A 15,852-nucleotide genomic window follows, 5' to 3' on the forward strand; every position below is an offset into this window, starting at 1 on the left:
TTATGGGACTCGCCACGTCACCAAGTGTTACTGCAGTGCTGGTTGTACTAGGTCCAGGATGTACTAGGCCGCAGGCGCTTGCCAGGCCCCCAGAAGGATGAGCGGCACTAGTACAGACACTCTGCTCCATAGGAGCACGCTGCGATCTCTGCACCTCAGCAACTCCAGAATGGGGTCGGGTATGCCTGGTTCTAACAGGGACCCATCCATCGTCCGAGCTATCTGTCAGGGAGCCGCTGGTCTGTTCAGATTCATATACTGACCCTGATTCTGCCAATGAGGCTTCCCCATCGCTCTCATCTGACATGGTCAGTATACTGTAAGCCTCTGCACTACTGTACCACCGTTTGGTCGTTTTAGTAACTAAATTTACCGGTACAGTGGTGTGACTCACAGGTAAAAAAAGCACCTGGTTGTCAAGGACTATTTCAACCGCTACCAAAAAAAACAGGGATCAGGCCTGACTCTGCTAACACAGCGGTTTTGTGTGTTTTGTGTTTTTTGGAAATGACAGTGGGGTGGGCTGGGCGTAGGGGTTAAACGCAGGTGCTGGCAGGAATCAGTGCTGATCATGCAAACACTGCGTTTTGGGAACCCTAAACTATGGGGACGCTAGTATAGTTCTGATCAGATCAGATATTGATCAGTTCAAACACTATACTAGTAATGGAAGTGTATGTGTGTGTGTGTGTGTGTGTCTGTGTGTGTGTGTTTGTGGTAATCAAGGGGTTATTTCTAACTATGCGCCGGGGATCTACGCTAAACAGAAAATAATTTTCTAGTGCTAACTCAAGTCACAATCACACTAATACAAAAATACAGTAAACCCCTATATTAGGTGTGTATAGTGTGCAACGTGACAGGGGGGGAAGGGGTTAACTGGGGGTAATCAGGGGGGATCAGTGGGTTAAATCTTTATGGGGGGGGGGTGGCAGGTATCCTAACCCTAAAAGGAACTGCCGCAAGCGCTAAACCTGGTCAAAAGTCACACTGATACAGGTATATAGTGTATGCAGTGTGTGTTATGACAGGGGGTGTAGGGGTTAACTGGGGGTGATCAGGGAGGTAAATATTTATTGGGGGGGGTGGCAGGGACCCTAAACCTCCTTGGGACAGAAACTAACTCGCTAGCGCTAACTCAAGTCACAATCACACTAATACAAAATACAGTAAAACACTATATTACCTGTGTATTAGTGTGCAATGTGACAGGGGGGAAGGGGTTAACTGGGGGTGATGAGGGGGTTTAATCTTTATTAGGGGGGGTGGCGGGTATACTAAGTATAAAAGGAAGGACCGCAAGTGCTAAACCTGGTCACAAGTCACACTTATACGGGTATATAGGAAACTGCTATATACAGTGTGTGTTGTGACAGGGGGTGTAGGGGTTAACTGGGGGGGGGGGGGCGAGCGGGGGTGAAATGTGCCAATCTAAGTGTGTGTGGGTGTGCTGGTGCAGTACTCACATTTTTAGATCTGCTCTCTCCTCTCGATGAATCCAAAAAGGATCATGGGAGGGGAGAGCGGGTCTTTTCTGTGCCTGTGTTTACATTACACAGACACAGAACAGTATCTGATTGGGCCGGACCGATCAACAGGTCCAGGCCAAAAATCATTGGCCTGGACCTGATAACTGATCGGTTCTGAACCCAATCAGATCACCAGCGGTGCCGGGGGCGCGCGGGAGCGAGCGACGTAGCGATACGTCGCTTTGCCTGCAGGGGACTGACTGCCGCAGTGTATATAGTTGTGCGGCAGTCGGGAAGTGCTTAAATAGGATCCACTAACAGGTAATGAGTCCATGTTTGTGAATTAGCACAGTCAAGTCCATAAGATGGCAGCCATGTTCATCTCTGCACATCGCTGTGTTTCTACATAAACACTGACTCTTCATTTCGATTGTACTTTTTGAATTTATACATGTTCTGTGATTAGTGGTCTTGAACCCACCCCCTTTCCTTTTGTTCAATTGCTGTAAATAAACCTAGCCCTGCTCTGGGACACACAGAGGACACAGAGACACTGACACACACACAACCACTCATGCTCACACACACACTCACGCACTCAGACACACACACACGCACAGGGACCTGGCAGATGGCATCAATATGACCCAGCGTGTCTGTTCCTTTCTTGTCGCCGAGCGCTTGGTTAACCTTATGCAAAAGAGCTGTACATTGTACTTCGATGTGATCACAATCGATGTGATTATCCTTATAAGTGATGCATAGTGTGCACTTTTAGTGTACTGTAGCATTACCGATTTTTGCCTCTAAATGCAGGGATGCCTGATGGTTAATACAGGTTCATGACAATCTTTCCCGCCTCCGTTTCTTGATTTAGCCATAGGGGACACTCATAGCACTCTATGGGTCTCCTTCGACCCGATTGTTTCTGGGTCAGTGGCTTTCTCCTTTCGTGTTGGCGGCATCCCGCTATGTGAATCTGGAGGGGGCGGCGCCACCGCCGCTTTGCGCGCAGTCGATCCGGCGCATGCGCAGTGCCGTATTTGTTTAGATAACTGTATATTGTTTTTTCTAGAATTGGTGATGTTCTTGAGAAAGGCACTAGTTGAATATAGCCGAAACGCGTCGGAATCCAGATGTCTTTGTTGCATCCAGAGTCTCTCCAAGCATGGGTGACAGAATATAAACATTAGGAATCATTGTTCTTCATTATGTCACATTTTCTTCCTTTCTCTGTGTTTCCACTGTTGTGGGTCTTTAGCCCAGTATATATATGATGTTATTCACCACAAGACTAACCATGTCTTTTTTGGAACTTTTATTCAATAAAATTATGTTTTATTTACAATTGTCTGTTATTGTTGCCTACACAGTCCCACTTTGTTTCGTTTGTGTCGCGAACCGGCAGGACTGGTAGTGGATCCTCTGGACCAGAGAGGCGATGGCGTGGGTTGTACTAGAGGACCGGTTCTAAGCAGTTACTGGTCTTCACCAGAGCCCGCCGCAAGGCGGGATGGATTTGCTGCGGCGGTAACTACCAGGTCGTGTCCCCTAGTAACAACTCAATCTCTCTGGCAGCTGATATGGCGTGGTACACAGGGAGTAGGCAAGAGCGTAGTCGGACGTAGCAGAGGTCAGGGCAGACGGCAGAGGTTCAAAGGCGAGATGTCGGTAGCAACGGGTTCGGCAACTGGCAAAGCAAACAAACACAGAAGGGAACGCTTTCACAGAGGCACAAGGCACAAAGATCCGGCAGGAAGCTGTGTGAGGAGAAGGTATTAATGAGCAGTGCACAGGTGAAGCCTAATTAAGTCAGCACTGCCTTTCACAAACCTTAACCCTTAATAACCAGTTTGGACCAGGCACCAATCACCTGTGCACTGGTCCTTTAGATCTAAGAGTCCCGGTGCGTGTGCGCCCTAGAGAGCCGGGACCAGTGTTGCTCATCTTAGTTTAAAAAAGTAATTAGTTACAGTTACAAATTACTTCTCCCAAAAAGTAATTGAGTTACTGACTCAGTTACCACATAGAAAAAGTAATTAGTTACTCAGCAAAGTAACTGACTTTTTTTTTTTAATATTCTATAATGCAATTACGTTCTATAACATCTTTAATAGCGAATATGTTTATATTAACTGATGGAAGAATAGAAACACTATATACAGTATTTTAGAACATTTGTGGTGACGTGGGCGGCACACTGGTGGTGGGCGGCTGCCTGGATGGTGGTGGCATGGGCGCTTGGCACACTGGTGGTGACGTGGCACACTGGTGGTGGCATGGCACACTGGTGGTGACGTGCGCTTGGCACACTGGTGGTGACGTGGCACACTGATGGTGGCGTGGCACACTGGTGGTGACGTGGGTGTGGCACACTGGTGGTGACGTGGGTGTGGCACACTGGAGGGGGGCAGCTGCCTGGCTGGTGGTGACGTGGCACACTGGTGGTGGTATGGTGGGTGGCTGGTGGGTGGTGGTGGGGGGTCTGAGTCCTGTCTGTGAGTTTTTTTTTTTTGTTACCTGCTGTGCTGGGCTTGCTGGTGGTGGTGTGGCCTCTGGCCTGGCAGGCACACTGTTGTCCGGGTCCCTCTGGCTCCTTCCTCCTGCAGGCCTCCAGGCCTGCCTGTCTCTGTGCCTCTCTCCTCCTCTGGGCTGGCTGTGTGTGTTGGACTGGACTCGTTGGTGGACTGGTGGTGGTCTTCCTGCTGGCTGCTGCCCAGTGCCCTGTGGTGGTGGTGGACTGGTGGTGGAGTCTCCTCTTGGCCTGGGGCTGGGCTATATCGTTAAACTGACTGCTGGTCTGTAACACTTTACTGCCCTGCTGCCACTGGTTGACTACTAGAGAGAGAATGAGAGACTAGTACTTGTGTACACTTCCTTGTATATTTTATTTGGCAGTGCACTGGGCTGGCAGACTGGCACTGTGGGTGGGCGGCAATGGGCCTGGCTGGGTAGGACTAGGATGATGGGATCGCCGCCGGACTCTATGTCCGCTCTCCCCTGTCCTCCTGCTGCTGTGCTGGCGCGCTGTTCTGCTGCTGCCGTGCCTGTGAGTGAGACAGCGCCGCCGTGATGTCACGTGACTCACTCGATGAGTCACCTCATCTTCTCTCTTCAGGACAGCGGTCATAGAGGACTCGGAGAGGGCCGGGGGAATACAATTACATCTACTGCCATCTAGTGGCGGTAGATGTAATTGCGGTAATGGAGTAACGCTGCCGGAAGTAGCGGCAGCGGAGTTACAGGGAGACAATGAGTAATCTGATAGATTACTCGTTACCCTGAAAAGTAACTGCGTTAAGTAACGCCGTTTACTTAAACGCAGTTACTTCCAACACTGGCCGGCACGCACACGCCGAGACGCAGGAGCGCCGCCTGGGAACACACGCTGTGAGCGCTCCGAGGCCAGCAGGGGACCCGGAGCGCAGAGCGTAACAGTTTGAGGACCCTTGATACATGTCCGGGGGAAGAAAAACCCTTGTCGAAGTGGAGTCCAGAGTCAGATTCAAATAATCCAGGTTTGAGGATGATACCAGGGCAGATTTTTTTAAATTTATGTTCCAACGGATCTCTTCCAGAGTCAGTATAGTGATTGTCAAGTTGCCCAACAGGGTCGAATGTGAGTCTGCTTTTAAGAGGAGATCGTCCAGGTAACCCAGTACCACAATCCTCTGTTGTCACAGTAATGCCAATACCGGAGACCAAAGGGTAACGCCACAAATTGATAATGCTCCTCTCATACAGCGAAGCGAAGAAAACGCTGGTGTCCAGCGTAAATAGGGATGTGTAGATATGCGTCCCTAATATCGATGGAGGCCACAAAGTCTCCTTGGTGAAGGGACGCCAATACCATGCAAATAGACTCCATTCAAAACTTCTGTACCCGCACAGAAGCGTTACAGAGCCTTGAGGTCCAGGATTGGACGTACTTTGCCTTCTTTACTGGGCACAGTGAACAGGTTTGAATAGAACCCCTGAAAGCATTCCCGAGAGGGAACCGGCACAATTACTCCTTGCGACAGCAGATCTTGTATCACCTCTCGTAGATCCCTTACCTGATCTGGAGATAGGCGTAGATTGGACGGGAAGAACCTGTCCAACTGTCGAGTCCAGAATTCCATCTTGTAACCCGATTGGATCAGTTTGTGGACCCATTTGTCCTCAATCAAGGAATTCCATGGTTCCGGAAAGAAGCGAAGACTCCCCCCACCCTAGATATGTGTGAGGGCGTCCCTTCATGCAGACGGAGATTTTTAGAAGACCTAAAAGGCTTAGATCCTTTCTCCTGCATGCTGGAGGGCATGAAAGGGCCGCCTGTGGGCTGTAAAATAAGGCCCCCATTTATTACACGGTGACTTGCCCTTGGCGGATTGAGGAAGAAGAGTACTCTTCCCACCTGTGAATCCTTTGATTAACTCATCCAATGAGGAACCAAACAAACCGTCTCCCATAAAGGGGAGATCTGACAGAGCCTTTTTTTGAGGCCTTATCTGCAGACCAGCTTTTTAGCCACACCATGCGTCTAATAGCTACCCCCACCGCAGACACTCTGGCTACAAGGGGGGGCCACATCTAGAGACGCATCACATATAAATAGTACGGCTTGGACCATTAGGTCCGTTAGCTCTGGCAGGCCCGGAGAGAGCTGTACTGTTTCTAAGTCACTTTTTAGTAACTTTGGCCATTCCACTATGGTCTGGGAAACCAGAGTGATCACAAAAATCGGTTTAAGTATTGAGCCCGCTATCATGTGTAATTGGCGGGACAGAGACTCAATCTGTCTATCCACAGGGTCTGTAAAAACTGGGGACTCCTCCACCGGGACCACAGTCGATTTGTTCAGTCTGGAAACTGGATGGTCCACCTTCGGTGGTTCAGTCATTCTTGTGGATACCACGTCCGCGAATGGGTAGTGCCTTTTAAAACGCTTCGGCACCGCTAACATCTGTTAAATGCGCCCCCACTGTTCATTGACATCTTTGTCAAAAAGTTCCGGACAAGGGAAAACCTGACGCTGCAGAATCATCTGCCATTTTTAGAGTTTCCCGCACTGACACTATAAGTGCCCCCACCAGCGCACTTTCCCGCGCGGCTGCAGGCAAGGATATGTCGTCCTCGCCATCCGAGTGCGATGACGCAGATCCCTCAAGGTGGCATGCATCCACAGCAGCCATATCTACCTCAGAATCTGAGGATACAGGGGAGGCAGAGGAGGGCATAGGGCGCTTTATACTAGAGGCATTTTTTAAAACCAAATCAACTTTTGACACCAGGTTTTCCAAAACTGCCATTAAGGCAGACAGGGATTGTGACTCAGAGGTCCCCGCAACCACAAGGAGGGGATCAGTAGGTGAAATGTTTCTGGGACTCCATATGAACACTGTCACTTTAAGAAAACTGGAAAAAAAAAAAAAACAGACCGCACCGCTGCACCAGCGGTACTACAAGTGCCAGCCACTAGCACTGCCGATAGCAGGGTGAGCGAGGAAGGCCTACAAGGACCCCAATAGACATACCATCAATCGACATTGAGGGGAAATTATCGTTCTTTTGTGCAGGAAAAACAATCTTCACAGAAAGGAGAAATACCTGGGTCATTCACTAGAGTAAAGGCCTAGCTGCCCCCTGCTGTCGAGCATTGGTGGACTACAAGAAAATGGCCACCCAATGCATTCTTATGGGGAAACCCCAAAAACATGGCTGACCATGCATTTCAATTGGAAAGTCTGAAAAATGAGGCTGAGCGATTCTACAGCAAAATGGCGGCCCCCTTGGCGAGCCATGCATTCTCCAGGACCCCCTAAGGGGTCAATCGATAATTGGCACCAGGGGATCCCACGACAGGGACCCCACCAGGATTACCCCCCCCAGCGAATCCGCTATAGCAGCCTTGGTGTGTCCTCCCCTCAGGGACCCCCGTCGCTGACTGAGGTAGGGACCTCTATACTGGTGGAGAGGGAGGCCTTGGGGGAGCCTGGTACCTACCGAGAGGCCAGGGGGAATGAGGGGTACCCGAGGGTCCAACTATCCCAGGGAAGGACCCATATCTGCCCGCAGACCGCCAGAGTTATGGGAGGACAGTTACTCACCATACCTCTCCACTCAGGGTGGGGGTGCTGACGGCCAAGGGGTACGCTATGACTCAGGTTTAACCAGGTCGCGTGCGTCCCCGTGAGGTGTTTCACTCGCAGGCGAGCCCCTTCCATTGGGGCTCTGTAGTAGCGAGGCCTAGCGCTGGGATATAACCTACACATGCTCGCTGTCCGGACTGGGAGACCTTAAGGATCTAGGATATCCAGTCCGAAACCCAGCCCGGCTGCTGATTGCAGTTCTCTCAGGAACATAACTAGCTAAAAAAAACACATTTTTAACCAAGGTTACCTTTAAAATAAAAAAGACAAGCTAAAACCAAAGTCCCAGCCGGAAACTAGGTCCTACTCCTAAACTAGGCAGAAACAAACTGAATCCTATAGCAGAGTGTGTGGGTGTATGCCTGCAGGCACTGCCCCATAGGCGTGGTAAAGATTTTTCCTGCCTAGTGTCCTACTCCTGTAGGGGGCAGCATAACCCAATGGTGAAGAAGAATATGGAGCTGCGTCTGTCAATGAACGATAGAGAAAATACATTTTTTTAACACTGTACTGTCTTCTTTAACAAATCAGTATTGCTTTGTCTGTGCATACAAAAAGAAGCAACATATCAAAGTGGAAGTAAACTTCCATCTTTTGCTTTTACTTATAGATAAGCCTATAATAACGTGCACCATGTAAGAGATATTTACATTACATGCAGCCAGTGACATCACTGGCGCATGCTCTCTGAAGGAACGGCCATCTGTCCGATCTGCAAACCGATTTGGGGGTGTCATTAACTTTCTATTGACAACCGCAGCGTATGTGCAGAGTGCAGTGTGAACTGCCTGCGAGTTAGGAGCAATGAGGGAACCCGCACAGGAATCGCGCTGGTTCCCGTATTGCATATGTGTGAACCCAGCCTTAATTTCTTTTTTGCTGCTGTGATCAGACTTCCTGTTAGAACGTGGCTAAGTTTGTTCTTCATAGTCCCACTGTACGTTGGAATGTAGACATCTTTTCTTCTTCCCTCACTAGAAGGACTAGGGACTATGGGATTTGTAGTGTGCATACAGCAGTGCACATGACCGCAACTAACGTGCATTGTTCATTCCAAACAAATGGAAGTGATAGGGAAAAGGAGGGGTTCGCAAGTTCATGGAGGACATTAAAGGAGGCAGAAAATCACAAACAGAAACAAATTAATGAAGAATAGTTTACAGCATTGGTGTCCAACCTTTTGGCTTCTCTGGGCCACATTGAGTGTAGAGAAATTTTCTTGGGCCGCATATAAAACATACAGTATACTATAGTTAAGGTATATAAGTAATATAATGCCACCGCGACCTTCCCGCGCCACCGCCCCCCCCCCCCCCGCACTAATTTAGCACAACTAGAGGATGATCAAATGAAATGGAATCAGTATACAGAGGTTTACTTCTTCTGAGAGATAATAAAAGAACACTCTAACCACCATGACCACTTCAGTGACTTGAAGTTATGATGGTAGGAGTCAGAAACACTGCACATGCTGGCCTCCCCCCCCCCCCCCCCTCCCCTCTCTCCCCTCTGAGGCAGCCTCTGCCTACCGTTAGTTGGAAGCTGCTGTGGCCGTGCCCCTGACCCGGCTTCCTTTCTCCCCAGCAACAAAAAAAAATTGTCAGGGGGCAGTGGGCCGCATTGCCTGCGGTTCCGGGCCACAGGTTGGACATGCCTGGTTTACAGGACCATTAAGTAGTAGATGTGTATGGATTATTTTTGGAGAATGAGGATATTGTGTCACTTTAAGCAGAAAAATATTTGTCCATCATAACAGCTTGATAAAACTGGATATCACTTCATACATACATAGATTAGCTTTCTCAGTGGCTCTGTCACACGTATCTTTAAGAAGATTACACACGTGTCTTGTTGCATTGGTCCTGTACAAACAAAAAAAGTACCTTATTTAGTTCAAACATCTATCGCTAGATTGCGATTAGGGAAATAATTAATACCATTTGTTTTATGCTCTATGATGTCTTATTATATTTCACACATTATTACACACCACTTACATTAAAATGTATGTTACCCCACCGTTTCATATTTTTGATATGTGGCTGTGTTTACCATGCAGTTGTAGTAAAAAGTATTCTATACTCTTTGCAGTGGTCCTTTCTGTGGAATTACATTCATCCCAGCCTGTTCAGATTGCTTACATGGGAGCATGGCTAGACTGACTCCATTGGTTAAAATTCTGCTGACACACACTCCTGCAAAGCTTCTTACTGGCAAGATCAGTGTGTTGCCGTTTCTCTGCCTCCTGTTGACACGCGCCCTTTTAAAGCTCCTAACAGTGTACATCTCTTCATTTTTGGTCTATACCTAAAGGTGCTACTGATTTTTAAGGTCACACAATATTTGCATTTATCAAATTGCTATTTTCACAAAAAAAACACTAAAATCTCTATTTGCACACATAAACACAGCATAACTTACAATACTCTTGCTAAATTCATACTAAGGCCTCATTCATATGGGGTATACTAAAGCGTACGCCACATGGAGGGCCATGTTTACCTAAACCTATGCATCCCCAAACACTTCTTCACTGTAGTATGATCTATGTGAACAAAGCCTTAGGCCTTGTTTACATTTGTAGTTGGGGGCAGCAAAATTGCGTGGTTGAACTGCGTTTCTGCCATCCGCCAACCACCCCCCCCCCAAAAGCTGCAATAGACAGCGGAGAGGGGTGTTCAAATGTTGTGGCTGCAATGCTGGCCTCTGGAGCGTGATCTGAACATGGATTGGGCTTCAGCAGCGAGGGAGATGTCTAAATCTACCCTTACCAGGTTTTTTGTTTGTTCTATTTTTTACAATTTTATTTATTTTTTTAAATAATTTTGCTTTTATGGGGGGGTGCACATCATTTTTCAAAGTTTAATTCTGCAATTACCGGTGAGAGAGGCATTGGATCTGCCGAGATCGGTGCTAGCAGGGCAGGGGGAAGGCTGCTGTTAGGGAGTGAGAATTGGTGTTGGGGGTGGTAGGTAAAGGCAGGGGGCAGCGCAGGCATTTTAGGCAATGCAGGAGGGGAGGAAGCAGCGGGTGAGAGGTAGAGACCGGGTTGCGAGATCGTGAGGGATAGGGTGTATTTTAGGTGAATAGCTCTGATCACTGGCTTGTCAGCCGATAATCAGAACTATTGTTTTGTTCAGCAGAGTCTGCTGAACATTTTGGTTATTCCTTTATTAATTGTTTTACAAGGTACATGTACGCATACACACATTACATGAAAACCTGAGCATAAAAAAGGTCATGAATAGGGTAAACAATGTAAAGAATATGATTTAAAGATAAAATCCAAGAATGATCTGATGGTCTGCTAGAAAGCTGAAAAACTGGATTTTTTTACTTACCGTAAAAACCTTTTATCTGAAGTTCATTGACGGACGCAGCTTAATATCTTCTTGACCATTGTGTTTTTCTGCCCCCTACAGCACCTATGGGGCTGTCCCTGCAGGCATAACCCCACACACTCTGTTACAGCCCTCAGTTCCGTTGCAAGCAGTGTTTAGAAGACAGCAACCCCATTCCACTTATAATTACAGGGGCAGGTGCTGCGTCTGTCAATGAACTTCAGAGAAAAGGATTTTACGGTAAGTAAAAAATTAAGTTTTCTCTATCGTTCATTGAAAGACACAGCTTCATATCTTCTTGACCATTGGGACATCCCAAAGCAGTATTAGCATGAGGGTTGGGAAAATATAACACAAAGAAGAACGCAATTTCTCAAGGCTAAAACATAGCCAATCAGGTAAAAAGGAGCTCAACCAGGAACAACTGGAGCTCACCTAGAAAAAAAGTACACACTCAAAGAAAAAAAAAAATTCCAAATAAACAGCAGCCTACAAAACCTTGCGGCCAAAAGAGGCATCCGAAGATGCCAATACATCTACCTTGTATAATTTTGTGAACGTGTGCACTGACGATCAAGTTGCCGCCTTGCAAACTTGCATTACTGACGCCTGATGGTGAAAAGCCCAAGAGGCACTCAGCACTCTAGTAGAATGCGCCTTCACCAGGAAAGGAGGAACCTGACCCTTAAGTGAATAAGCCTGAACCACCGTCTGTCTGATCCATCTGGATATGGTCGCAGCAGACGCATCCAATCCTTTACGAGCTGCTTTGGCAAGGACAAAAAGAGAGTCCGATTTCCTGAAAGATTCAGTAGCCGCCAGGTAAACTCTAATTGCCCGAACCACATCTAAAGAATGCAAAGCAATTTTTTTGGGATGCTTGGGCTTAGGACAGAGTGAAGGCTCCACAATGTCTTCATTCAAATAGAAATAAGAAACCACCTTAGGAAGAAATGACTGATTAGGTCGAAGTACCACTTTATCTCTGTGGACCACCAGATAAGGTGAACGGCAGGACAGCGCCGCCAATTCAGATACTCTGCAGGCAGAAGTAATAGCCACCAAAAAGGCATACTTCTGAGACAGTGTAAGCAGAGGAATCTCCCTAATGTTCTCAGAAGGAGGTTTTTGAAGAACAGACAATACCAAATTAAGATCCCACGGAGGTAGAGGGGATCGCCTCGAAGGAGCCATATGGCGAACCCCCTGAATAAAAGTGCGAATTAAGGCATGCGTAGCTAAAGGACGTTGGAAAAACACAGCCAAAGCTGACACTTGGCATTTGATAGTGTCCAAAGCCAACCGCTGTTTAACCCCTTTTTGAAGAAAGGTCAAAATCCTAGCCACCGAAAAAAGGCGAGGATGCACCTTCTGCGATTCACACCATGAGGTGTACGATTTCCACCTACGATGATAGATATTCCTAGAAGTAGAAATTCTGGCCTTCAACAGTGTAGGAATCAGTGAATTAGAAAGACCTCTATCCTTCAATACCTGGCTTTCAACAGCCACGCCGTTAAAGCAAGTGACTGTAAAGCAGGATGGAAGATCGGCCCTTGAGACAGCAGATCTTTCCTGAGACGAAGTCTCCAAGGAGCATCAGCGACCAGCCTTACAAGGTCTGCGTACCAAGACCGGCAAGGCCAGCCTGGGGCCACTAGAATGACTGGAATCCCTTCCAACTCTATTCTGCGCAGCAGCTTCGGCAGGAGCTTCAGTGGAAGGAATGCATAGATGAGTCGATATTGACCCCAAGGAGCCACCAGTGTGTGTGTGTGGCATCGGCCAGAGGATCCCTTGACCTGGCCACAAACCTCTGAACGCTCTTGTTGAGTCGAGAAGCAAACAGGTTGACATTGGGTGTCCCCCACGGGACACACAGGAGGTGAAACACCTCCGGGTGTTGGGACCACTCCCCCTGATCCAACGCCTCGGCCTGCCAGTTCTCCACACCTGGGATGTGCACAGCAGAGAGAGCTGGGACAAACTTATCCACAAAATCCAGAATCTCGACCACCGCCAAGACACTCTTGGTGCCCCCTTGATGATTGATGTATGCCACCACCATGGCATTGTCCGATTGAATCGGGGCAACCTTGCAGACGAGCCGTCCACTGATTTAGGCAAAGCTTTATCGCGCTGAGCTCCAAGATATTTATCGGCATCTTGGACTCTTACACTGTCCAGGATCCCTGGGTGCAGAGTTTTCCCAGACTGGCGCCATACCACGATATCAGATATCAAAAAATAACAGCTAAGAATGAAGTCGCAGCAGGAAACTAAGTCCTACTCCTAAATCGGGATGTCCTTGCGGTTCGCCGGCGGTCGGTTTGCGGCGAATTTTGCTTGCTCGCTACCCGCCAAATTTGCGAACACATGGCGTTGTTCGCGGCGGCCATATTACTTTACATTGGGGAAAACTTTGACCCATGACACAGCCGTCAGGTGGAACAGGACAGCCAATTAAAATTTTCCGCACATGGACATGCCCCCTACCCTATAAATAGACCAGAGCTGTCGGCCATTTCACATTCCGCTTTTTGCCACTGTAGGGAGAGGTCTGCTGTGCTCATGAGGGAGAGATTACCAGACACAAATAGCTCTGTGAAGATCCACAAAAGTCCTTTTCAGGGCTGGTATTTCGGTATAGGTCTACTAGTATCTTCTCAGGTTAGGGGCAGGTATCCAGTCGGTGCTTTAGGGGTAGTTAGAGATCGGCAGCAGTCACACAAAAATCGCTCTGTCAATGTCCACAAAACTCCTTTTCAGGGCTGGTATTTCAGTATAGGTCCAGTCTCTCTTCAATATAGGGACAGGTATCCAGTCTGTCATTAGAGGCAGTTAGAAATCGGCATCTGCAGTGACACAAATCGCTCTTTTAACATCCACAAATGTAATTTAAAGGGCTGTAATGTCGGTATAGGTCAATTACAGTCTCTTCAGTATAGGGTCAGGTATCCAGGCAGGGGATCTCTGACCCAATGGGGCCATCAGCGCATCTGTGGCATTTGCCAGAGGATCTCATGACCTCCGCCCTTTCTATTGAGTCGGGAAGCCAACAGGTTCACCTCAGGAATGCTCCACCGGAGACACAACTGAAGAAAACACCTCTGGATGAAGGGACCACTCCCCTTGGACCAATGCCTGCCGACTGAGGTAATCCTTCTGCCAGTTTTCCACCCTGAGAATGTGTACAGCGGAGAGAGCTGGAACGAAACGTTCTGCCCACCTTAGAATGCCGGCTACCTCCAGAGCCGCCAGGACACTTCTTGTGCCCGGACAGGCTGGCATGCGTGTTGACCACTGTCCAATACAAGGGGAGGAAGGATTTGCCATCCGAAGCGCCAAAGAACAAAGCCACCATATCAGAGACTCTTTAGTTCCCCGGTTTAGCTGGGTCAGATTGTCCAGAGACTGCAGATTCTTGTTCCATTTGGCCAGAATCTCTCTGCAGGGACCTCGTATGAAACTGTGGAACCGCCTCAAAGGTAGACACCATCAGGCCCAGCACCCGTATGCAAGTCTGGAGTGATGACGATCTGCTGGAGAGCAGGAGATGAATTGCAGCATGTAGTTTCCGGAGTTTGTCCAGAGAAAGGAGCCCTCTGGCTCAGGCCGAGTCCAGATTCAGACCCAGATAGTCCAGTTTGTGGACAGAACCAGAGCAGACTTCTGAAAATCTAGAATTCAGTCAAACTCCCTCAAGTTCGTATGGTGATTTCCAGATTTTCCACCAGAGCAGTAGGAGACTCCGCTCGCAGAAGGAGGATGTCCAAGTAGCCCAGTACCGCGATCCCCCATTGGCATAACAATGCTGGCACTGAGGCCAACACTTTCGTAAAGATGCAAGGAGCAGAGGCGAGACTAAAAGGTAACGCCACAAACTAATAATTCTCCTCTCTGATGCAGGGAAGCCATCAACGTGCGAACCGACTCCATTCTAAACTTCTGCACCTGCACAAAGCAGTTCAGCGCCTTGAGGTCCAGAACTGGATGCACCTTGCCTTCCTTACTGGGGACTATAAACAGGTTTGAGTAAAATCCCTAAAAAATGTTCTGAAGTCGGAACTGGGACCATCACCCGTAAAGTAAAAAGGTCTTACACCACCCCAAAAAGAGCCTGCAAGCGGACCAGAGTCAGTCACACGTCAGAAGGAAGAACCTTACCAGAGGGTAAGAACACGCCAAAAGACATGCCAAAAGACCACTGCCAAAACAGAGAGTGGAGCCACTAGGGGAGCCAAATCCAAAGTGGGATCACAGATAAACTGCAGCTCCTGGGCCAGCTGGTCCGCCAGCTAAGCAAAGGCAGGGGGGAGCTACTCCCCCTCCAGGTTACAGTGTAAAAGCCTAGGCTATTCGGTCAGAGTCTGCCACACCAGGGCAATGGTGATTATCGGTGTCAGTGCTGAACCAACCAGGGTGTACATTTTGTGGGCCACAGCCTCCGCCTTCCTGTCAGCCGGGTCCTTAAAAGGCTGGGGACTCTTCAACTGGAACCATGGTTGCCTAGTTTAATCCAGAAACCGGAGGGTCCACCACCGGTGAAACAGTCCACTTCTTAAGAAGGGACTCCCCATAGGGGTATCGCCTAGAAACTTGCTTAGGGACCCCAAGGGGGCGCTTTGGTCGTCCACACTCTTCACTGACAAATCTGTCAAAATTGGAGGGGAAAGGGAAATTCTTTGCTGCTCTGGATGGCTTGTGAGTGCCAAAGGGAACATGCGCCTCTGTTGCAGCAGCAGCTACGTCCTCCAAATTTAAGTCTCAAGCACAGATGCAATCAGTGCGTCCACCAGCGCCTTTTTGTGCGCGGTTGCAGAAGCGGAGGAATCATCCTCACTATCTGAGTATTCAGGGCGCATGGTTGCAGACCAGCAGGGTGACCCACGTCCTCAGCAGCCAAATCAG

At 48.5% G+C, this 15,852-nt stretch overlaps 1 protein-coding gene across 1 annotated transcript in view; it reads right to left on the reverse strand.

The window, feature by feature from the left end:
• SYCP1 (synaptonemal complex protein 1) overlaps nt 1-15,852 on the reverse strand; it is a 181,692-nt gene that overhangs the window by 36,933 nt on the left and 128,907 nt on the right. Inside the window, exon 6 of the mRNA XM_082248011.1 lies at nt 9,389-9,462. Coding sequence (XP_082104137.1) covers nt 9,389-9,462 — 74 coding nt within the window. The remainder of the gene's footprint in view (nt 1-9,388; nt 9,463-15,852) is intronic.

Source organism: Pelophylax lessonae (assembly GCF_965119305.1).
Source record: "Pelophylax lessonae genome assembly, chromosome: 2".
Classification (NCBI taxonomy): Eukaryota; Metazoa; Chordata; class Amphibia; order Anura; family Ranidae; genus Pelophylax; species Pelophylax lessonae.